General features: G+C 45.1%; 1 protein-coding gene and 1 long non-coding RNA gene across 4 annotated transcripts in view; one reads left to right on the top strand and one right to left on the bottom strand.

Annotated features, from left to right (window-relative positions):
- Positions 1 to 551: 551 nt before the first annotated feature.
- Positions 552 to 21434, top strand: part of pcnx2 (pecanex 2) — a 26383-nt gene continuing 5500 nt past the window's right edge. Inside the window, exons 1-39 of the mRNA XM_069538419.1 lie at positions 552 to 1022; positions 2585 to 2787; positions 3454 to 3571; positions 3665 to 3701; positions 4886 to 5403; positions 5562 to 5756; positions 5894 to 6376; positions 6476 to 6659; positions 7178 to 7328; positions 7400 to 7542; positions 7951 to 8029; positions 8127 to 8262; positions 8815 to 8957; positions 9285 to 9438; positions 9582 to 9614; positions 9921 to 10092; positions 10237 to 10347; positions 10493 to 10584; positions 10676 to 10785; positions 11184 to 11292; positions 11674 to 11766; positions 11840 to 11990; positions 12176 to 12317; positions 12413 to 12590; positions 12946 to 13054; positions 13133 to 13262; positions 14213 to 14271; positions 14493 to 14708; positions 14813 to 15066; positions 15736 to 15969; positions 16313 to 16416; positions 17154 to 17298; positions 17563 to 17793; positions 18087 to 18244; positions 18332 to 18448; positions 20081 to 20259; positions 20404 to 20570; positions 20656 to 20730; positions 20934 to 21110. Coding sequence (XP_069394520.1) covers positions 870 to 1022; positions 2585 to 2787; positions 3454 to 3571; positions 3665 to 3701; positions 4886 to 5403; positions 5562 to 5756; positions 5894 to 6376; positions 6476 to 6659; positions 7178 to 7328; positions 7400 to 7542; positions 7951 to 8029; positions 8127 to 8262; positions 8815 to 8957; positions 9285 to 9438; positions 9582 to 9614; positions 9921 to 10092; positions 10237 to 10347; positions 10493 to 10584; positions 10676 to 10785; positions 11184 to 11292; positions 11674 to 11766; positions 11840 to 11990; positions 12176 to 12317; positions 12413 to 12590; positions 12946 to 13054; positions 13133 to 13262; positions 14213 to 14271; positions 14493 to 14708; positions 14813 to 15066; positions 15736 to 15969; positions 16313 to 16416; positions 17154 to 17298; positions 17563 to 17793; positions 18087 to 18244; positions 18332 to 18448; positions 20081 to 20259; positions 20404 to 20570; positions 20656 to 20730; positions 20934 to 21110 — 6243 coding nt within the window. The 5' untranslated portion in view covers positions 552 to 869. The remainder of the gene's footprint in view (positions 1023 to 2584; positions 2788 to 3453; positions 3572 to 3664; positions 3702 to 4885; positions 5404 to 5561; positions 5757 to 5893; positions 6377 to 6475; positions 6660 to 7177; positions 7329 to 7399; positions 7543 to 7950; positions 8030 to 8126; positions 8263 to 8814; positions 8958 to 9284; positions 9439 to 9581; positions 9615 to 9920; positions 10093 to 10236; positions 10348 to 10492; positions 10585 to 10675; positions 10786 to 11183; positions 11293 to 11673; positions 11767 to 11839; positions 11991 to 12175; positions 12318 to 12412; positions 12591 to 12945; positions 13055 to 13132; positions 13263 to 14212; positions 14272 to 14492; positions 14709 to 14812; positions 15067 to 15735; positions 15970 to 16312; positions 16417 to 17153; positions 17299 to 17562; positions 17794 to 18086; positions 18245 to 18331; positions 18449 to 20080; positions 20260 to 20403; positions 20571 to 20655; positions 20731 to 20933; positions 21111 to 21434) is intronic.
- LOC138413618 (uncharacterized) lies at positions 6510 to 13222 on the bottom strand. Of its 3 annotated transcripts, none has more exons than XR_011246012.1 (5): positions 12398 to 12537; positions 9515 to 9632; positions 9268 to 9432; positions 8105 to 8298; positions 6510 to 6647 (listed from the first exon to the last, which is right to left on the bottom strand). It is a non-coding gene; the product is annotated as an uncharacterized lncRNA (long non-coding RNA). The 3 variants fall into 3 exon arrangements; XR_011246013.1 differs by lacking the exons at positions 6510 to 6647; positions 12398 to 12537 and adding exons at positions 7469 to 7606; positions 13096 to 13222; XR_011246011.1 differs by lacking the exon at positions 6510 to 6647 and adding an exon at positions 7469 to 7606.

Here is a 21434-nt window from a genome sequence, read left to right as displayed (position 1 = left end):
ATAAAAGCAAAAGACATCATATGATAAAAGCTTTTTTATAAAGATGTGTCTTAAGATGTGAGATAGACTACTATACCATACTATACCATACATACCTTTACTATACTGTACTCCTACCATACCATACTACATACACTATATTATGCTATACTATACTATACTATACTACACTATACTATACAATACTATACTAATGTAGCTACTATTATTAGAAAAAAATAAAATAAGAATCAAGGTACAAGAAAATGTATTCCTATTCCAGTAGCTCTCCATACACGTGCACATACAGAGTACTTGTATAAAAGACAGTTCATCCAAAGACAGAGCACGTGTATCCTATATGCACATTACTAAATAGCATATAAAGGCTATGTGTCATTTTCAACATTTGCACACATAAAGGTCTTATGTGCAAAATGTCTTGATTCTCCTGCAAAACGTTTGTGCGCAGAGAAACGCTCAAGGTGGGAATCACATAATAGGAGAGGATGGATGGATGGGGGTGGAGGTGGGGGAGGATAGGGAGGAGTGTGAGGGGAGGCGGTCAGAGCTGCGCATCTGTGCAGGGAGGAGAGAGAGAGAGACGAACAGGACAAGATGAGGACCGAGGCGGCAGCAGCAACAGCAGCGATGGACGGATCGACTTGGGACTGGAGGAAGGCAGACAGCATCGAGGGAGACCGATGAGGCGAGAGAGAGAGGGCTCGGGAGTCGCGCTGCATCAGCCCAACATGGAGGCGTAGCGACTGTGGCATGCGTTAGAGGAGACCATCTCATTGTAGCCGAGCAGCAGCATCAGCACCAGCATCATCATCCGTCCCTCCAGCCTGAGCCTGAGCGGAGAGGAGGAGGAGAGGGGAGCAGCAGAGATGGGCTCCCAGGTCGTGCAGACCCTGCGCCAGGGAGTCTGGGCATCTCTGACTGGGGGCTGGTACCACGAGCCAGACCAGAACAAATTCAACAACTCGTGCCACCTCTATCTGTGGATATTCCTCCTGATGCTGCCCCTGTCTCTACATCTGGTGAGTTTTCAAATCAGGGGGAACATGACGTCCGAGGCCGCGGAGGGGGTGTGAGGTGCGCACGGTGCGTGTAGGTGATGTTATTTTTTTCCTGCGACGGTGATTCTCCCTTTGGACAAAAACGCAGCTCCTCTCACTGTGCCATCCCCCATTGTCTGGTTGCATCCTGGGAAGCAGAGAGGCTGGAGAAAACGGCGCTGTCGCAGTGTTTCTGCCTTCATGCAGTGTCGGAACGCATGGCTGCCCTTGGATGAGGCGGAGGAAACTGTGCCTCACTAACGTGTTCATGTCACGGCCTTTGAAATGGGTGCAACACCGGCCACCACACTCCGCGTCATGATGGCCTGATTGTGGAGCTTCTATCTGCGATTTGTTAATAGATACATGAGGATATGAAGGAAAAAACATATGTGCTTCAAAATAATATAACCACTCCTGGATTTGTATCTTCCTGCACTCTTCTGATTTTACACTTCAAGTTTAAGTCCTTTTTTGAGGGACATCTTCACTGACCTATGTTCACCCCTGTGCTCACTGTGTCATGAAGTAGCAGGAATAAAGGGAGGAGTTGCAGCCTCATTCATGAAATTCATGAAAATTGCAAGACTCAGGGAAATCACAGGTCTCATCTAACTCTTAAAACATGGCAACAACAGCCATGTACATCCCTGAAGTAGATCAACTCAATGGACTGATCTCCTAATGCACATCACCTAAAGTCTTTCTGTATTGTGTGCCTCTCAATACTGGGCTAAGGAATCAAATTCTCCTGTTTTATAGATTCCTTTTTTTTTGTCTCCAGAGGGAAGTTAGCCTTCAGCAATAATCTCAGGGCATGATCCACACACCAACACAACAAATAAACATCAACAGAAAGTTAAGACCACACTAAAGACGAGGCAGTCAACACATTCCTGAAGTACATTTCCGTGCCCTCGCAGTTATTATTATCTTTAAATGTGTGAATTTTACACCCAGTGACAGTAAAAAGAAAAAAAACGGGTCAAGCGTAAATTCATGTTGATCCATACCTGCAGATATACTCACAGTCGTTGACAAGAACCTGTATTTGTCCTTCTTCAGTCTAAAAACCTTGTGATTCTCCTCATGGTTAAATAATAAAAATACTGCAATACAAATAGTGCAGCAGGACAATAAATATAGTAAATTTGTTCCTGCAAGCATCAAGAAGTGTCCATATCTGACACTGCAGGAACTGAATCCAGACCGGTGTGTACCAGCATGATGCAGATGCTCTGTCTTTCATCCTCCTGTTCCTTGCTATGGGCCATCCCTCCCCTGGGGATCAATAAACGTCATTAATCCGCTAAGTAATCAAATTAGATCTCGTGGTTCGCAGAGCCTGTAATATACTCGGGGAGACAGAGTGGCTGTGTGAGTGAAAAAGCTTTGCCTTTTGCAGAATTTCACTTCCATACAATTAGAGGAGAAGGAGAGACAGTTCCTTCAGGAGCAGAGTGATGCAGCTAGAAGCGCTGAATCAAACAGATGTTGATTTGGATATAATGAAGCTCATCTCCTCTCCTCTTTCCTTGTTGCAGGCCCTGCCCCCCACCACCATGGCGCTGAGCATCTACTGCACCTCCATCACTGTCTTCTTCGTCCTCATCAAGCTGGCCAACTACCGGCTGCACCTGATGTTCGACGAGGGCGAGGCGGTGGTCCGCAGCAGCCTCTCCGACCTCAGCAAGGCCCAGGAGAAGAAGAGCAACGCCTCGGACTCCTGCTTGCCCGCCAGCATCAGGTAAACCCCACACATATGATTCTAAAACACAGGAACAGTCTCTAGTTGGTGAATCTGTCATCCTCATCAAGACTACAGATTTCGTTTCAAGTTTATGAATATATTAGAGAGAGATTCTGTATATTTACTTTCAACAAATTAGCATTTTTGCTCATTGATTCTTAAGCGGCTCCCCTGCCAGAACAAAATCCAGGCCAGAGGGCTGAATAGAACAAAATTATTTGCATGAAATTAGACATTTAGGCCTGAGACTTTCAGAATAATGCCTCAAATACTAAGTGCAGTATAACCTGTACTTGACATCCTTTCATTATTATGTTAATGTCACTTTCTCCCTTTGTATGACTTTTTCTCTCAGTCCTCTCTGTCTTTGAAATCTGATTGCAATCTTAAACGACTGTATCTTAGGGAAACTGTCTCTTGCCACTTCATTTCAAAGTCAATGAGGATGCTAATGAGGGGAGGTCAGTGTCGGCCACTCTGACACACTAGAGCTGGACAGAGACTGAAAAAAGAAATTCCATCACTGAAAAAGAAACTCTTTCTATTCATTCCTGAATATTAGTGGAAGTACTTGTGCAGAGATGAAAGAGTGAATCTAGACACATGTGTTTTAAGTATAAAAAAACACTCCCCATCATTCTGTCTCTTGTCTTTGCCCAACAGGAAGAGCAGCACAGTTCCCGATAGTGTTGCCATGACGATGTTGGCGCGTAAGCGTACCAGTCCGGTGATCCAGGTGACGGTGAAACAGACAGAAACCGACCCAGGACTTATCGGTGTGGTGAGTGACGGACGCTCGCCTTTATGAACATACAATACAGAAAACCTATAGACCTCATTTTAATCGTGTGTTTGTGAATCCTCCTCCACGCAGGACTGTTCAAAGTCAGACGAGGGGAAGACCATGGAAGGTGACAATGATCTTTCTCTCAGTTTGAATAAGATTCAGATGATTAAGCTGAATAAATGAGAAGACAAACTGTGATTTTAGCTTATATCCAATCAATAGTCCGCTTTCAGAGAGACAGCTTGATTCATTCTTTGAACAAATTCAATTCTTGAAATAAGAATCTATTTCGTGGCTGAACCCCTGCAGGAAACTTTCTGGGGAAAAACATTTACTATACATGTAAAATTCACTGGGAAAACTTACTGTGGCATAAAACCAGACCACAGTGCAGATCTGAGTTAAGATGCTGTGGCTTCTTAATGTGGTGGACTCAGTATTTCTGCTAATTGACCACTTAAGCTCAGGTCAATTTCCTCGGACAAATGAATCAGCGTATTTCCAACAGATTTTTAACAGTTAACTTCTGAAGCATAAAACAAGCGTGTTATTATTTTATGTTTAACTTGCACTCGGCCAGTCTAAAACTATAAACACTACAGACCAGTCTAAAACGTCTCTGTGCAACTGACCCCTGGTCTCAACACATCTTAACATCCGTGGATTTTGGACAGAGGTTTTAGACAGCGCTCTTTCCCACCATCATTAGAGCAATAACAGTGGGACTATATTTTTGAAGAATAGCGTTCAGCAAATACAGTTCAGAGACGTTGCAGAGGAAACTGAGGCTGTTTTGGCTGCTCAGGTCAAGTCTTCTCCCCATTTGTATTTCAAACGCTGGATTGCATCTGGCTGGTATTTACGACTTGCAGATAAATGCTGCAAATGAATAAACCATGAGGTAATTCTTTTTTATCACTGTCTAAAAATATCTGTATCCTACTTAAAATGACACTGACACTGTGATCAGAGAAGTAAGCCCTGTTCCTCTTCTTTAATGCACTGATGTTGATGTACAACTTCCTTTTCTGCATCACTATTTATATAAATGCACAGAACAAGCAGCAAGTTAGTTGCATGCACCCAAAAAGACCCTGACTACTTCTAGTAAATGTATGACCTAATGTACTGGTGAATATTCACAGCGAAATCAGCTGAACAAAAGTGCAAATACTGCTGTACAAAATATAGTGTGAAGTTTTTGTGTTGTCACTGCAGCCAAAAAACATTTCAAAGACAAGACCTTTAGGATTAGAGCCATGTCATTATTAATCTTACACGTCTAAATCTATTATTCTTTAATTTCAGAACAGGGTGAGAGTACTGCAGAGGGGAAGCCAGTGGAGGCCGGACTGCATCCAAGCCCAGAGCTTTCTCCAGATGACCTCTCCAGCCCCAACCCCGACCAGGCTGCTCCACTGCTGCAGGCCCAGCAGAGGCCCCCGTCCCGTGCTGGGAGAGAAGAGATGCGGTCTATATCTGCCAGCGGGACGATGGGGAAAATGGATGCAGAGTTGGCTGAAAACGAAGCTGTGAAAGAAGGAGTGGACGTTCAGAGCACTTTGATGGAGAGCGACAGAGAGCAGGGGCGAACAGCAGAAAAGGCGCTGGAGCAGGAGAGAATAGAGGAGAAAGACTGTAAAGATAAAGAGACTGCAGACAGGGAAACAGCCGATGAAGGTCTGCCTCCCTCGAAGGGAAGTGAAGAAGAAAGCGAGGAGGAGAGCGATGGACAAAAAGAGACCTCTGATGACAACAATAACTCACTGGAGACGCCCAAGGACAGTCAGGAGGATTTCATTGACGTTCCAGAAACTCCAGTACAGGTAGATTTTGCAGATGTAGAAGCTGAGTTTGATGTACTCAGAAATTTGGAACATGTGACTCTCATGCTTCCAAAAAATGGTGACTGTATTTGACGTAATATGATTACTTTCCTAATCCTTGGTAAAACTCTCTGTCCCTCTCTTGTGTTGTCCGTCAGGATGAGCCACTGGAGGAGACGTACTGTTCTGATGAGATCGAAGTGGTTCTCGTGGACTCCTCTGTCCCCGGGCAGGCGTCCACCCACCTGGACGACAGCGACACAGTCAAGATCATCATCACCATGAGCTGTGACCCTCAGACTGCGGCTCAGCTGGAGGAGAGTGTCAAGCAGAGCATTCTGGAGAATGCACAGGTAAGACGAAGTTTGGGTTTTCACTTTAATGTTCTCAGTGAAGCACCTTTCACCACCTGACATGGGGTGCTGCAGCATGATTAGGCATTGGGACGCTAAGGGACAGTGATTGTCACATGTTTCTGTTTGTCCTCCAGGCTCAGAAGGATGCAGGAGAATGTCACATCAAGATCCCTGTCATCACCTTCGACTCCCCCGAGGAAGAGAGGCAGGAGGGGGAAGAGGGAGAGGAAGCGGCGGGCTCAGAGGACGACCCCACCCCGAAACAGCAGCAGACGACGAGTCAAAGTGAAGAGTTTCACCTTTGCAAGGAGACAACCAGCTCAGAGTCGACCACACTGGAATGTCCAGATCCAGACCAGGAACACCTCAGCCTGCAGGTGACGACGGACAGCTCGCCGAGCGCACAGCTGACAAACGATAACAGCTCGTCAGGGATCGATGTCCACTCCCACCGGGATGACACAGACCCTCTGGACGCTAACGTGGATTCACAAGGGTTCTTGCGTCTACCGCCAGCTGTGGGCCGCTACGGGCCCGGTGGCAGGACTCACATTCGAGGGCTGAGCATGGACAGTGGGAAAGATGCCGTGCTGCTTTCAGACCCCTCACACAACACAGTATGTTGGCAGTTTATCTTCTTCTATTTCTGTACCTTTCTTCTAGTTATCTCTATCCATCTGTCCATGCATACATAAAAACACTTGTCTCCGTATCAGACCACCATGACCAGTTCCAAGTCAGATCTGGAAGCTAAGGAGGGTCAGATTCCCAATGAGTCCAACTTCTTGGAGTTTGTTTCCTTGTTGGGGTCCCTCAGCACCCGAGGGTGCGGGGTCAGTTCACAGGAGGAGCAGGACGAGGGGCTGGAACACAAGCAGGAAGCGGAAGCTGCGAAGGAAGGTGAATCACAGTGAGATGGTTTGTTCCTTCAGCTCCACCTCCTTTATCTATGTGTGACAGGTGAACGCCGACACAGGCGACAGGGAGCTGTCAGTCAAAGACAGACTGAACACAAGCTCACATTCATGAGAAGAGGTCACATCAGGCAGCAGAAGGGGAAACAATGGAGAGAGTATGGGTGTGTAGGGTTTATAAAAGTTTAATGCAGATTTTAAGATAAGTCCATGGACAAGTGCAACGTCGCCACTGGTTTGTGAAGCTCAAGCTAATTATTACCTCAGAAGCAGTGGAGCAACAATAACATTCATTTGGAGTTTTGTTTCAGGCCGTTCAATGAATACAAACGTTTTTATTCTACTTTTCTCTCTGTCGGCTCCTGAGGCAGAATATTTTCTTTTTTTCTTCTTGGGATACTTTTGGGCAGTTCAACTTTATTGATAGGACAGTCCCTGTGAAATGAGGAGAGAATTATCTCCGCTTATATCCTCAAAAAACATTTCCACTTGGTCTGTTTTCAGAGAATCTGAGTACGACCTCCAGAGACGATGATACGATAGCGGAGACCAACACGGAAAACAAATCACAGAGGCCCAAACCCCCCACCAGCCTGCCTACTGACACACTGCAGGCTATACCCCACACACACATACCAATAGTCTCCCCTGACAGGTACGTACAAACTTTTAGATTCAAGCATTCAGCATCACAGTTCTCGACTAATTAATGTTTTCTATCTCCAGTCCACAGACAGACAGAGAGAAGGATCCGGACTATGACTCCCTGCCCTCACAAACGTCTCAGTCTGAGAGCTCCATGCTGCAGGTCATCTGCAGACCAGAGGCCACCAACAAAGAGGAGGCCTACACCTTCCACACCGTCCACAGTAAGCAGCAAAAGTAACAACATTACAACTTCCCTTCAGTTCCTGGAAATGTGATGAGATTTTTCTGCAGGAGACAAATAAACTGAGATGAGTCACATGTCGTGAGAAAGAACAATGGGCTGCTGTAAATGAACCCAGTCATTGTGCTCGGATCGTCTGATGATATTTTGATCTTTTGCACAAATACACAGTTTGTGTGGGAGGCAGTGCCAGCAGCTGATGCTGTTCCTTTTGAAACAGCTCAGAAAGCCTGCAGAGTAAAATACATTTTTCTGGACTGGCTCCAAGATGTTCAGCTGTGCAGTCATTGTTCCGTCTCCGGTGTCTGTCTATCATTCTATATAAATCTCAACACACAAGTTATTGAATATAATTTATACAAATTTTGTGTGTATGTGCTTGTTTCAGGAGACAGGCCTCGTAAGCTGTACGCAGAGAGAGCCCTCAACCTGCCGCTGGGAGCCGAGCTCATCACCGGCAACATGTGGTACTGCTGTCAGATCTTTATTTGACTTTCTTTTCCTCCCTGTCTTCATCTCCTCTACTCACTTCATCCTGTTACCTCTGTGTTTGTGTGTCTACAGTGACCTGCTGTCGACGTCCTCTAACTCGGAGTGTCAGGACGGCCTGGCGGGAGGTCACACCGACTGCCCTTTCCAGCGACGCATCATCCCTGCACACAGGCTCCGGCCACGGAGGACGCACCCTGAGATCTTCCAGGTGTTTGTCTACTTTCACTATTTCTTCTCTTTTATTCTGCAGGCAAACAACATCCATTATGTACTGAGCATGATTTGTAAGACAGCCATGCAGGTTGTATATGCATGGTGTCCAAAGTTTTTCCAAGGTTGTTATTTAAAGGTACCCTGAGGGATTCTGACAAGTAGTTCTGCAGAGCAATGCTTTTTTCATGGTGTTGTTTGTATCCCATGTATTCACACAAGGACTCACAAGACATCCACAGATGATTCTTGTGCTATTGTACTAACTATGTAGCAATGGATACACACAAGCAGTGTTGGTATAATGTAGCTGGATCAACAAAGAGACGCTGCTGAATCGTTAATGCAACACTTACACACTGTGCGTGTTTGTTCTTTCTACCTATAATGATCCTGACCGTGTTTTTAATGTCAGAAATGTTGATGTAAAATTGTAGATCTACAATAAAACATCAGACTCTTTTTTGGTGAAGCTGAATTCATGCAGATATGTGTGTGTATAAATAATTTGTGCCTGTGTGTGTGTGTGTGTGTGTGTGTGTGTGCGCAGGAAGAGGACTCTTTGGATGAGACATCAGAGACTTCTACTCAGGAGAAACCCACCAGGAAGATTTATTACAAACTTGAGCTGTTTCCTGGGAAGTGGCTGAACATTTTATACGACAGACTCACACTGGTCGCTCTTTTGGACAGGTAACACACAAAACACCTGGCTCTCTCTCTCTGTGAAATAATTAATAAAACCTCCTCATTATTTTACACCAGGTCATGTCCTTGTTGTTGGTTTGAATTCTCTTGTATTCCAAACAAATGTTATGACACTCACTGGAGTTTTATTGTCGGTTCCAATTTAAAACAATTGGGCTCAAAAATGCCTTTTGAACATATTATTGCACCATCCAATGTATTAGTAGTGCCTTGTGTGTATTTCATTCCTTATTGATCATTTGGTCTTTTTTCTTTTTAGTTTAATCACCTGCAGAACAATAACTTAAATACTTACATATTATTTTTGTTCAGAAACCAGGATGTTATAGAGAATCTCGTCGCCATCTTCATGGCCTTCCTGGTTTCCTTCCTCGGTTTTGTGCTTCTCAACCACGGTTGCTTCAAAGACTTCTGGGTCTTCCAGTTTTGCCTGGTCATCGCCAGCTGCCAGTATTCCCTACTGAAGGTAAATATAAATATTAAGAAGTCTCGATATGTGACTGTGCCATGGTGACCTAATGTAGATGACAAGAAAAACTGACCTCAGACCTGCCAGATCACGTCTGCTTCCTCTGTAAGGGTTTTAACTTTGGCTGTTCTGTTTCGCAGAGCGTTCAACCAGACGCAGCTTCACCAACACACGTGAGTTTGTTACTTAATCTGAGAAGACATATAACATATGAATGAAAAATTTAACAGGTAAAAAAAAAAATCACATTAGGTTGTGTAATAAAACTTAATATGTCTTAAATGTTTGTTTAGTTTCAAGTTGTGAATTCTGTTACTCTTCCATGATGCATGTTGTATTGTCAGTGTTCCACTTTCAATTTCAAGACACTTCAACCTAATATGTGTGTGTTGTATCTTATGCCTGAGCTGACAGTCAGACTGTCCTAACATCCTAAATTGTGTGTGTCCGTGTGTGTGTGTGTCTGTGTGTCTCCCCAGGGTCACAACCAGCTGGTGGCCTACAGCCGAGCGGCCTACTTCTGTATTTTCTGTGCTCTGATCTGGCTGCTGGAGCAGCTGCTGAGGAGGAAGGACCTGCCCGTGTCCAGCCTGTACGGGGTCACCATCGTGTGCCACGACGCACTGCGCTTCTTACGAGACCTGTTAGTGGGTAGGGAGGAAAATACCAGACAGCCCTGCAGCTGCTGCTACACAGCACCTCTTTTATTTGTTGCTGTATATTATTCATTTTATTACTTTTTGAAAAGAAAAATGGTCCTTTATGGAAATGTCTTTTGTTTTATGCACTGAACAGGTTTTACCTACTGCTTCCCAATCACCTTCCTGGTCGGCCTCTTCCCTCAGATCAACACCTTCACCATCTACCTGCTGGAGCAGATTGACATGCATTTCTTTGGAGGGACAGGTTCCTAAAACTTTTTCTAATCTCCATTTTGAATCTTCTGTTTTTCGCGTGTGCATCCACAGCTCTGGTTTGATGTGTGTGTAATCTGTGTCATATGATACCGACTGCAGGTATTTTCATCCTCACTCTGATTTGTGTGTCTCAGCTGCTACGAGTCTCATCTCTGCGATCTACAGCATCCTGCGCAGTCTGATCGCTCTGTCTCTGCTCTACGGCTTCTGCTTTGGAGCGCTCAAGGTAGAAATGAACAAAAAATACAGAAGAAAAAAGAAAACAAGAAAAGGACGTTTTAAAATGTTAACGTGTTTGTGTGTGTGTGTGGTTACAGGAGCCTTGGGATGAGCAGCACACTCCAGCTCTGTTCTCTGCTTTCTGTGGCCTTTTGGTCGTCTTTTCCTACCACCTCAGCCGACAGAGCAGCGACCCCTCCGTACTACTGTGAGTGTGTGAGTGTGTGTGTGTGTGTGTGTGTGTGTGTTTGCATGCACTTTCACTTCATTATAGTCCTAAGAAAAAGATTAGAGTGGAATTCATCTCCATGAGGAAATAATGGAAGATTTATTATGTATTGATGATACTCTACTTTAATACCATCTTGTGATGTTAAATTATTCAAATATAATGAGATTCACCAAGTTTAAATTGTAATGTAAAATTTCCATGCTGTGAAAAGCTGATTAAATATGTCAAACTACTCTGTTGTTTCTTAAATCATGTGAAATGTTAATATTATTATCACACATAAATTCATTCACATGTTTTTCTTGGAAGGAAATCATTTCATCAAAATATTCCTTTTTTTCATAGATAACACTCTCCTTATTCTTTAATCACAGATCTCTGATCAAGTCAAAGGTGATGCCTGCTCTGGTGGAGAGTGAGGAAGAGGAGGAGGAATCTACCGACATCAAAGACCCACTGCCGGAGAAGATGCAGAACTCTATGGTAACTACGGATCAATATAAATGGATCAAACGAGTATTTGTTTCATCAGTGATGTAGTTAGCAGGAAATAATGAGTTTCTAAACCTACACTCACACTGCACCTGAGCTGTGGTGTTGAGACTTAAGCTCGTGTTTGCTGTCGATCAATGTGAACGATTACAGGGAATTATGCCTCAGAGAAAACAGGCCTCCTGCTGCCTCTTACAGTATTAATGTGTAATCTGAAACTGCTAACTCTTCTCAAGCTGCTGCATCTTTGAAGGCTCAGACGGATTAAACAAAAATAATCACACACCTAAATGAGTCTGACAAACAAAATGAGTTTTCATTGAGTTTGGATTATTAATGATCGCAGTTCTTCCTCCCTCTTGTGTCCTTCAGAAGGAGATTCTGCTGTCGGACGTGGTCGTGTGCTCTGTTGCCTACATCCTAACCTTCGCCATAACTGCCAGCACTGTGTTTCTGTCTCTCAAGGTGAGAATATCTTCTGTCCTCTCTTTCTATCCGCTGCCTTTTACGTTTAACCAACACCCCTTCTTGTATCCAGCCCTTTGTGACCATCGTGCTTTACGCTCTGGCGGGGACGGTGGGGTTCGTCACCCACTACCTCATCCCCCAGCTGAGGAAGCATCACCCTTGGCTGTGGATCTCCCACCCGGTCCTCAAGACGAAGGAGTACCACCAGTTTGAACCCAGAGGTCAGGCCATGTGTTTATAGACATGAACTCCTGAACTCAGACATTCTGAATCTGCCCCGTAATCCACATCTGCACCAAACTTCTTCTCAGACCAGGGCCCCTTCCCCCCACCCGGTTTGCTGGAAATCGGTTTTGCGGTTTCACTAATCTATTGTGTCACGTCTTTCTTCTCTCTTGTGTTACAGAGGATGCCGTGTTGATGTGGTTTGAGCGACTGTACGTGGGGCTCCTGTGCTTTGAGAAGTACGTGGTGTACCCCGCCATCGTGCTGAGCGCCCTCACTAACGACGGCTTCGCCCTCAGTCACCGCAAGAAGCTGGGAATCCAGTGAGTGCGGACACAAACACGCAGCATCATCAGAGTGCGTGTGGTGAACCAGCTGCTAAACCTGTCGTCTGATCTCTTACCTGTGCCGCCTCCAGCTGTGACGTTCTCCTGACGACGGTGGCCGGACTCAAACTCCTGCGTTCGTCCTTCTGCGACCCCAGCTTCCAGTTCCTCACTCTGCTCTTCACGCTCGTCTTTTTCCAATTCGACTGCCCACACGCCTCCGAGAGCTTCCTGCTGGACTTCTTCATCATGTCCATTGTTTTCCACAAGGTGAGAGAGAGATTGTAGACACATCCAGAAATACGCACAGCTGGAGATTTGTAAAAATAACCTCAGTGATGCATCAAGGTTTCTTTTCTTTCCAAGTTGACATCTTTGTCTTTAGCTTCTCTTCTTCACCTGTTCATCAACATGCCCATTTGCTGTTCTTGCCGTTTTCACTCGGACATTACCCAGAGTTCTTACTCATGAGGCTGGCAGAAGAAACTTTAGAGAAAGTCTGCACAGCTCCTCCAGATCATTTCAGGAGAATATCTGGCGTTCAGTGCACGTCTGGAAGCAGCTTTAATACTGTCCCTCTGCTGAACTCAGAGAGGACCGACTGAGTATTTGTGTTTCTCTCCAGATGCGTGAGCTGTTGCTGAAGCTCCACTTCATCCTGGTTTACATCGCTCCCTGGCAGATCGCCTGGGGCAGCGCTTTCCATGCCTTCGCTCAGCCGTTTGCAGTGCCTCGTATCCTGTTCTAAGATGTGTGAGTGTGTGTGTGTCAGCACCTGCTTTTCTTTCCTTGACTGGCGTGTGTGTGTTCAGACTCCGCCATGCTGCTGCTCCAGACGCTGCTCACCACCGTCTTCTACACTCCACTGGCTCCTTTCCTGGGCAGCGCCATCTTCATTTCCTCATATCCTCGGCCAATAAAGTTCTGGGAGCGGAACTACAAGTAAGGCCGAAACAGAGAGCTTTGTCTGGACTTAAGAATCTGCACCCTTAATCACAATTGCACCATCCTGCTCACTATCACAGCAAACATATATTAATCCACAGCAGAAAATAGATCTCAATGAATGCAGCACTTCCTCCTGTTTTAATATTGTTTTCTCAAAACTACAGTTCTGGGAAATTGTTCATTCCTTATCAAAGTTGCATGTTACATTTGTGATCTGTTTTTAAAAGGTTTGTGTTCCGAGTAAGAACCAGTTGAAATGAGTCCACAGAGATGGTGGGGGGGTGAAGAGAGGCAGACTAAACACAGTGTTATAGAATATTGTCGAGTTGCTATGATCTCACCAAAAAGATGGATTTGAAAATAAACTTGTAAGTAGATTTTTGTCACCAGAATCAATATTTACCAGCTCAGATCTCATCCTTTTGAGCTGAGTGAGGCGGATAAGCAGACACACACAACACGCCCTCCCCCGAGCTCGCTCTCTCTCTTTGTCTCTGTCTCACTCACACTCTCTCTAACCCCTCTGTTCCCTCTAACTTATTGATGTGAGAGACAGTGTGTACTTCAGTCCAAAAATACTCCTGCAGCTTTATCGTGCCGACTCCAGTGATTTGACAAGAAGTCGCCTGCGATTATATTTAGACCATGTTGCTATTTAATCTGAAATGTATTAGATTAAAAGCACTGTGGTGCACGGACAACAGAAAGGCAGATGTTTTATTCGAGGGCTCTGAACAAGATGCACTATAACATATTTAAAAGGACTGCACTGTTTAAAAATTTTTGGGCCAAATGGCAAAAGAGACGTGTGGGCTTTGCATTGAAGGAACCCCCACCAGCATTTTATTTAACCTCTTTCACATGAGAAAGACTCGGGTTTGTCACCACAGCGTTCATGGTAGCCTTTGACATATTCTTGTTTCTTTGTCTCCCATTTCTTGCAGCACAAAGCGTATCGACAACTCCAACAGCAGACTGGTGTCCCAGGTGGATAAAGAGACGGGTTTGTTCTTTTTAAAAGTCACATCAACAACTACAGCTGCATTATTATGCCCCTCAGCACAAAAGGTTCAAATGAACTTTTAGTAGTTTAGATAGAATGAGCATATGAAGGAATCAGTCAAACTTTATTTAATTATTTTGCTCTACCTTCTAGTTTGTCCACATCCTTGTCACCTGTTCATCTGTCTGACCGTTCACTTTCCCCCCGTCCCTCTCCTGCAGGCTGCGATGACAACAACCTAAACTCCATATTTTATGAGTATCTGACACGCTCGCTGCAGCAGTCACTTTGCGGTGACCTCATGTTGGGCCGATGGGGCAACTACAGCGCCGGAGACTGTTTCATTCTGGCGTCTGACTACCTCAACGCCCTGGTCCACCTGATCGAGATCGGCAATGGCTTGGTCACTTTCCAGCTGAGGGGTCTGGAGTTCAGAGGTACAGTTTGACTCAACCACACTTCCTACAGCTTCCATTATCTCTCTCCCTCTATTAACTGAAGACAAAATAAACTTGGTTACCTCCATCTCTTGCCATCCCAGGTACATACTGCCAGCAGCGAGAGGTGGAGGCCATCACGGAGGGCGTGGAGGAGGACGATGCGTGCTGCTGCTGCGAGCCGGGTCACCTGCCGCACACGCTGTCATGCAACGCTGCTTTCAACCTGCGCTGGCTGGCCTGGGAGGTGATGGCCACCAAGTACCTGCTGGAGGGTTACAGCATCAGCGAGAACAACGCCGCCACTATGCTGCAGGTGTACGACCTCCGAAAGCTGCTCATCACCTACTACCTGAAGGTACCTCAAACTGAAACACCCGGGAAAGAAGAGTACATTAACAAAAGTACATGTACACAGCTTTTCTGTGATTGATGAGTGTTGGGAATGTAATTATAGCGCATACTAACATATTGCAAGCTGGGCTGGGCAACAAATCACAGTTATAGATCCAATTCAGCTTTGCTTCATCAAACTACATAATATGAGAACATACAAATTTACTGCAGATTAAAATGTTCAGCTTCTCGTGTAATATCCTGAAAACTGTTGGTTTGCAGATCAACATATATACTAATACCCTCACAGCTGCTAGCTACGTGTTTTCAAACCGCACTGTCCTTGTTTTGATCGGCTGTGTTTAGTGTTAAAGCTCAGATTTTATCTCTGGCGTCGGGGAGAACCTTGTGCAGCTTTAATAATGCATCAGCTTCAGATGTATCCAGTTTCCCTCTCTCCAGTGCCACTTGTCTGAACACACTTAAATATTCGCCTCCCAAAAGGTTAAAGAGCTTCACTGGCACAAAGACAAATATCTAATGCATTAATCATAATTGGAAATGGCAGCTTTCCACTAGTGATTCCAGACTCAGCAACTAAAACACACATGTACAAGAGCACATTTATTTCTCCTTTACGTTTATCTGATGTTCCTTCTCCTCCTCCTCCTCCTCCTCGTCCTCCTCTCAGAGTATCATCTACTACCTGGTCCACTCCCCCAAACTCGCCACCTGGCTCAAGGACGCCAGCATCCAGGAGGCGCTGCAGTCCTACACCAAGTGGCACCACATAGAGCGTGACCCTCAGGTCTTCAGCGTGAAGATCGATGAAGACTACGTACACTGCCTGCAGGGGGTGACGCGCGCCAGCTTCTGCAACGTCTACCTGGAGTGGATCCAGTACTGTGCCGGGAAGATGGACACGGTACGTCACTTAGAGATGGGACTTGAATTAATAACATGAATCATTTAGTCCTTTTAGTCCAGTGTCATATAAGGCAAAAAACACAAAAAACCCATCACATTAAAGTGAATTTATGACATTCCTAGTATGTTGTTCAAATTCAGCTGCCCCAGTTTCATTCATTCAGTGATGTGAATGAGTCAAAGGAAAGCAAAACAGTTCAAATTTGCACGTATCACACGTGACACGATCCCTTTAATCCTTTTCTCATAAAAACTCCAACATTTATCACTGTAAATGCATCATGAGGAGAATCTCTACTTATCTTCACGTCTATCTTGTGTGTCTCTGTGTTTGTGTCCAGCCTGTGGACTGCGATGAAGACTCTCCTCTGGTGACGCTGTCGTACGCTCTCTCCGTCCTGGGGAGGAGATCCCTCGGCACCGCGTCACACAACATGTCCAACAGGTAGAGAAACACACATCATGGATCAATAAATCACCTGCGATCACCCTCTGAACTGAGATGTGAGGGAAGATCACGCTGACGACGCTCAGAAGACATTTTTAAACTAGAATGTCACTCGGTGGAGCACTTAGGTTGGCCGAGGCCCAACAGTCTTTTAACTACAACAAGCCGTGTAGCTAAGGTTACATTATGTTGGTGATAGTTACAGGTCTTGTTGTGCAGAGAGGCAGGTAAGATAACCGAAGGATTTACTGCTGTATGTTCACTCTCGCTGTTTCAGGTGAAAAGTAAATTGTATGTTTTGGATTTCTTGTATTTCCAGCTATATTTTTTGTAGGATCTGTTTTTCTAATGTATATATTAAGTGCATTTTGTGTATTTATGAAGACGTTTTTGACCATGATCATGTATCTATTGAAAACTATTGTGATTTTCAAGCTTCACGGAGTAACTGATTAATTAAACAGGAAAAATATAACACGGAGCATTTACAGTTAATTCACCAGAACGTAATGTAGCATTTAATGTTAGTCACCTTTATTCATATGAATGCAAAGAATATATATTGCTGAAAGAAACAGGAGTGAACTCAGCTGAAATACAGTAGATACTATAGTGCAGTTAGACATATACACCAGAAGGGGGCGTCAACATCAAATCTTTAAACATCCATAACATAGAGTCAGATACTGTCACTGCACTTATATTTCATAATCTCTCTCTCTCTCTCTACAAAGTCTGGAGTCCTTCCTGTACGGGTTCAACACCCTGTTTAAAGGCGACTTCCGCATCGCCACCAAAGACGAGTGGGTTTTCGCTGACCTTGACCTCCTGCAGAAGGTTGTGGCTCCCGCTGTCAGAATGAGCCTCAAACTGCATCAGGTAAAGTTCACTGTGGTTTCTTAAACTAAACTAATTCTACTCACTGGTTTGATTCCTGGTTCTTCCCATGTGGAGTTTGCATGCTCTCCGGTGTCTGCGTGGTTTTCCTGGAGTTCTCCTGCTTCCCCCCACAGTCCATGTCAGCATATCAGCTGGAATTGCCTCTAGATGATGGATGGATCTTCATGTTTGCCAGAGAAGATCTTTTTCTAAAGTCTTATTACATTCTACCCTGCTCCCATCATGCCTTTCTTCCCCCTCCAGGATCACTTCACCTGCCTGGAGGAGACAGAGGAGGTGTCTATCTTGTACGAAGCCATCACAAACTACCGCAGCAGCCTGGTCATCTGCCACGAGAGCGACCCCGCTTGGCGCAAGGCGGTGCTGTCCAGCCGCGACACGCTGCTCACGCTGAGACACATGATCGATGACGGCACGGACGAGTACAAGATCATCATGCTGTACAAACGCCACCTCAGCTTCAAGGTCATCAAGGTACAAGAGCTGAGGTCATCGGGGAGGAGGCAGAGAGGTTTCAGGCCGTAAGGTCTGTTCAGCCAAGCACATGATAAAGTGCTGTTTAGTTCCAGGACATTTATCACCTCTTTTAATTTCCAATTCAATGGCTTTCACAGAATTGTGATTTTCATGCCGCATCATAAGCTGTTGCGGAGATCAGGCGATGCCACTACAATTATAATTTCTGCCCGTGGAGGAAAGTAAAACTTTTAAAAAGTGAGTCTCTTGCACAAGCTTCTGAATAATCTCATCTCTTCTTCTCTCTGCAGATCAACAAGGAGTGTGTGCGAGGTCTGTGGGCGGGCCAGCAGCAAGAGTTGGTGTTTTTGCGGAACCGAAACCCCGAACGTGGCAGCATACAGAACTCAAAGCAGGCACTGAGGAACATGGTCAACTCGTCCTGCGACCAGCCGCTGGGATATCCCATGTACGCATCAGTCACAGATATGGGAGGAGCGTTGTTTACCCCTGTTGTCCCTTTCCTTGTGTCTGATATATATATATATATTTTTAGGTATGTGTCACCACTGACGACATCATACGCCGGAACACACCGTACGCTCCGCAGCATCGGAGGAGGGGCTTTGAGTCTGGACGCCATTCGCTCCTGGCTCTGCTCTAAATGGTTACGGTCAGTTCTTTACTTCCTGCTTCAGGTTCAACCCCCTCTAAAAGCTTTCTTTTTTTAAACTAAACTAAACATTCATCATATGATAAATATAGAAAACAAAAAACAACACTCTCATCTTTTTAAAAAAACATGTGGTTCAGTCTGTTGGGTAAAAAAGAAGGCGAGTAACAGAAAGGTCATGAGTTCAGTTCCCAGAATGCTTGGGTAAGAGGCTCGGTTTGATTTATTTAGAACTCACACTGAAAGTAAAACACTCACATGCTTCTTACAATCATCTATCCCTCAGTTTCAGCTCAGGGATATTCTGCAGTGTTTTTCTTGTGTCTCTCAAATGAAGTCTGAAATAAACAAAAATGAAATATGATTTCAGGGAGTGAGTGAAAATATTAACGTGGCCTCATAAGAAATCCACTGGACTTATTTACAGAGGGATTAAATACAAAAATACTGGAATGGTGAGAATCCATTTGATCCATATGATTTTTAAGCTTTGGTCTCAACCAGGATAAGAAATGATTATTATCTCTGCGAGGGAGCTCATGTTAGCAGGATTACTACTACTGTATGTATTGAAACCTGGTGGAAGGATGTTTTATGTGTGAGGGGAGGAGACTAAAAATGTTGGTACTGATCTGAATCAGGGAGCAGATCCTAGAATTATTTTTTTTCACTTTCCTTTACATTGCTGTGACAAGATGTGGTGTTTTCCCACATTTTTGTGAATTTCCAAAGACATCATACAGAGATATTTGTGAAGAACATCTAAGATTTAAGGGGATCTGTGGTTGGAGTTATGAGTTCTGTATCAGATGACTGCTCAAAAGAAAAGAAAAGTCAAGCTGATGAAGTGATCTTTCTGTTTTCTGAGCCGTCGTTCCTGGTATTTTGTGTAAATCACTCTGAACGAGGTTCAACCCGCAGTGTAAAGCTCCGTAAAGGTCCTAAAGGATGAGTGAATGCTTCTCTGTGGATTTACACACATCGACTTGGTGGAAGTTGGTGCTGCTGAGAGACGTCTCGGCCTATTTAATGTAGTTTTAAATACATATACAAGGACGGTGGGAGTGCGGAGTGGGAGCGCGGCCAAATCCTTCCACTTTCTGCTGCTGCAGATTTCCCTCCTTGTGCCTCCACATCCTTCCATCGCTTTTGTTTTTCCTATCCCTCTGTTACACATTACAGCATAATTTATTGTATAGGCTCTGCATTAACCTCTGCAGGTCAGCTAATGTGTTTGTGACGGTGTGACTCTCACTTAAGCTTCTTAGCGGCTGAGTTTTTCTTTTAGATTAGATTAGATTGTTAATCCTGTTTCATCGGCCTTCAGTTAAAGGTGTTGTCTTAATTTCACTAAGTAGCCAAGGAGAGAGCGCTCCCCCTCAGCCAGGGCACATTTAACTAATTTAAGAGGAAAAGTGCTCAAGTGTGTCACATATGCTCCTGAAGTTACGTAACACCTCTCTCCCTCTATGTGTGTGTGTGTGTGTGTGTGTGTGGTTAACCAGCTGGAATTCTCAAGGCCTGCTCAATTTTTCATGGCTCTTTGCCAGTTTGTGTCCCTTGCACTGATGTGGATATGAATAAATAAATCAGAGCTGTGTGTGTGTGTGTGTGTGTGTGTGTGTTCCGCAGGGTGCGCAAGGACAACCTGACCAGCTGCAACAGCGGCGTGAACATGGAGGATGTGGACTGCGGCGCCGGTGGTTCTTCCTCGCTGAGTCAAAACCGCCCGTCCTCTGTTACATCCAACAGCCTGAGCCTCTACCAGCACAGAGCCAGGACGACACACAGCCACAGACATCACAACACAGGTACACACACGCACATTGATTAATTTTTTTTCGAGGACAATTAATCGATGATGAAATATTTGCTGATTCTTTTAGATCAACTCATTGTTTCAGCTCTGCTTTGATGATTAAAGTGTGTATTTCTGTGTGTGTGTGTCTCTGCAGCCAGGAGGGAGTACCGCAGTCGATCAGTGCAGCCTCACAGTCAACGTCCCCCTGTCACTAGCCAATCGGGGCCCATCCTGGACTCAGGCTCCACCCACGGGCTCGTCCAACGTCTGTCCAACAGTCAGCTGTCCTTCAACACGTCCATAGCCTCTATATTCTCCCAGGTAGACACCTACACCCACACACACACAATGTTAATGTGTCTTTACTTTAGAGAATAAAGCATTAAGATGACCTCTCTCCGGTCAGGTCCCTCGTCTCTCAGGAGCAGGTGGGATCAGCTCGCAGCTCCAGGCGGCGCAGCATCAGCAGCGCTCCAGCCAGGTATGAACTTCTGACTTACAAATACACACTTTCTGGTGGTTAACACACAACAACACATACAACTCAGACTTCAACACTGACAACTAAGAGCAAAGAGACCTGCTGTTTCTGTCCTCATTTAAAAAAAGCAGAAACATTTTAATAACTCATAGCAAACACAAACTAGCATCTCACAGAACGGTTGTCTATTCAACTTCCCCCAGGTCTCCTCGTCTTCGTCCACTCTCAGCCTGCTGTTTGGGAAGCAGAGTTTCTCCAGCGGCCTGGTTATCTCCGGACTGTCTGCTGCTGAAGGCGGAAACACCACTGACACGCAGTCCTCGTCCAGCGTCAACATCGCCCTGGGGCCCTCGCACAGGTCCAGCAGCAGGGCCACACAGGTAGGAAACAGTCCCTGCCACGTGGTACACAGTCTTTTCCTGTTCCCTCGCTGCAGCTACTTAAGTCAGTGGGTGTTTTTATGGAGCATCTTTTCTCAGACCCGGTTCTGTGGACTCCCTGACATTTCCATGTCCCATCTGTTAACATGGAAGATGCTGGGTTAATGACCAACATTGCAGCCAGCCAGCAGGGGGCGTTCCAGATGTCTTTGCTTCACTTTTGGAAGCTGTCATGTCCACCATCTTTATACACAGTCATTGGTTTTGATGCGTCCATCCATTTTGCATTACAAGCCTTTTTATTTGTTTTGGGAGACAGAGATT

The sequence above is a fragment of the Paralichthys olivaceus genome, chromosome 14 (assembly GCF_024713975.1).
Source record: "Paralichthys olivaceus isolate ysfri-2021 chromosome 14, ASM2471397v2, whole genome shotgun sequence".
Lineage (NCBI taxonomy): Eukaryota > Metazoa > Chordata > Actinopteri > Pleuronectiformes > Paralichthyidae > Paralichthys > Paralichthys olivaceus.
This window is presented reverse-complemented; position numbering and strand designations above follow the sequence as displayed.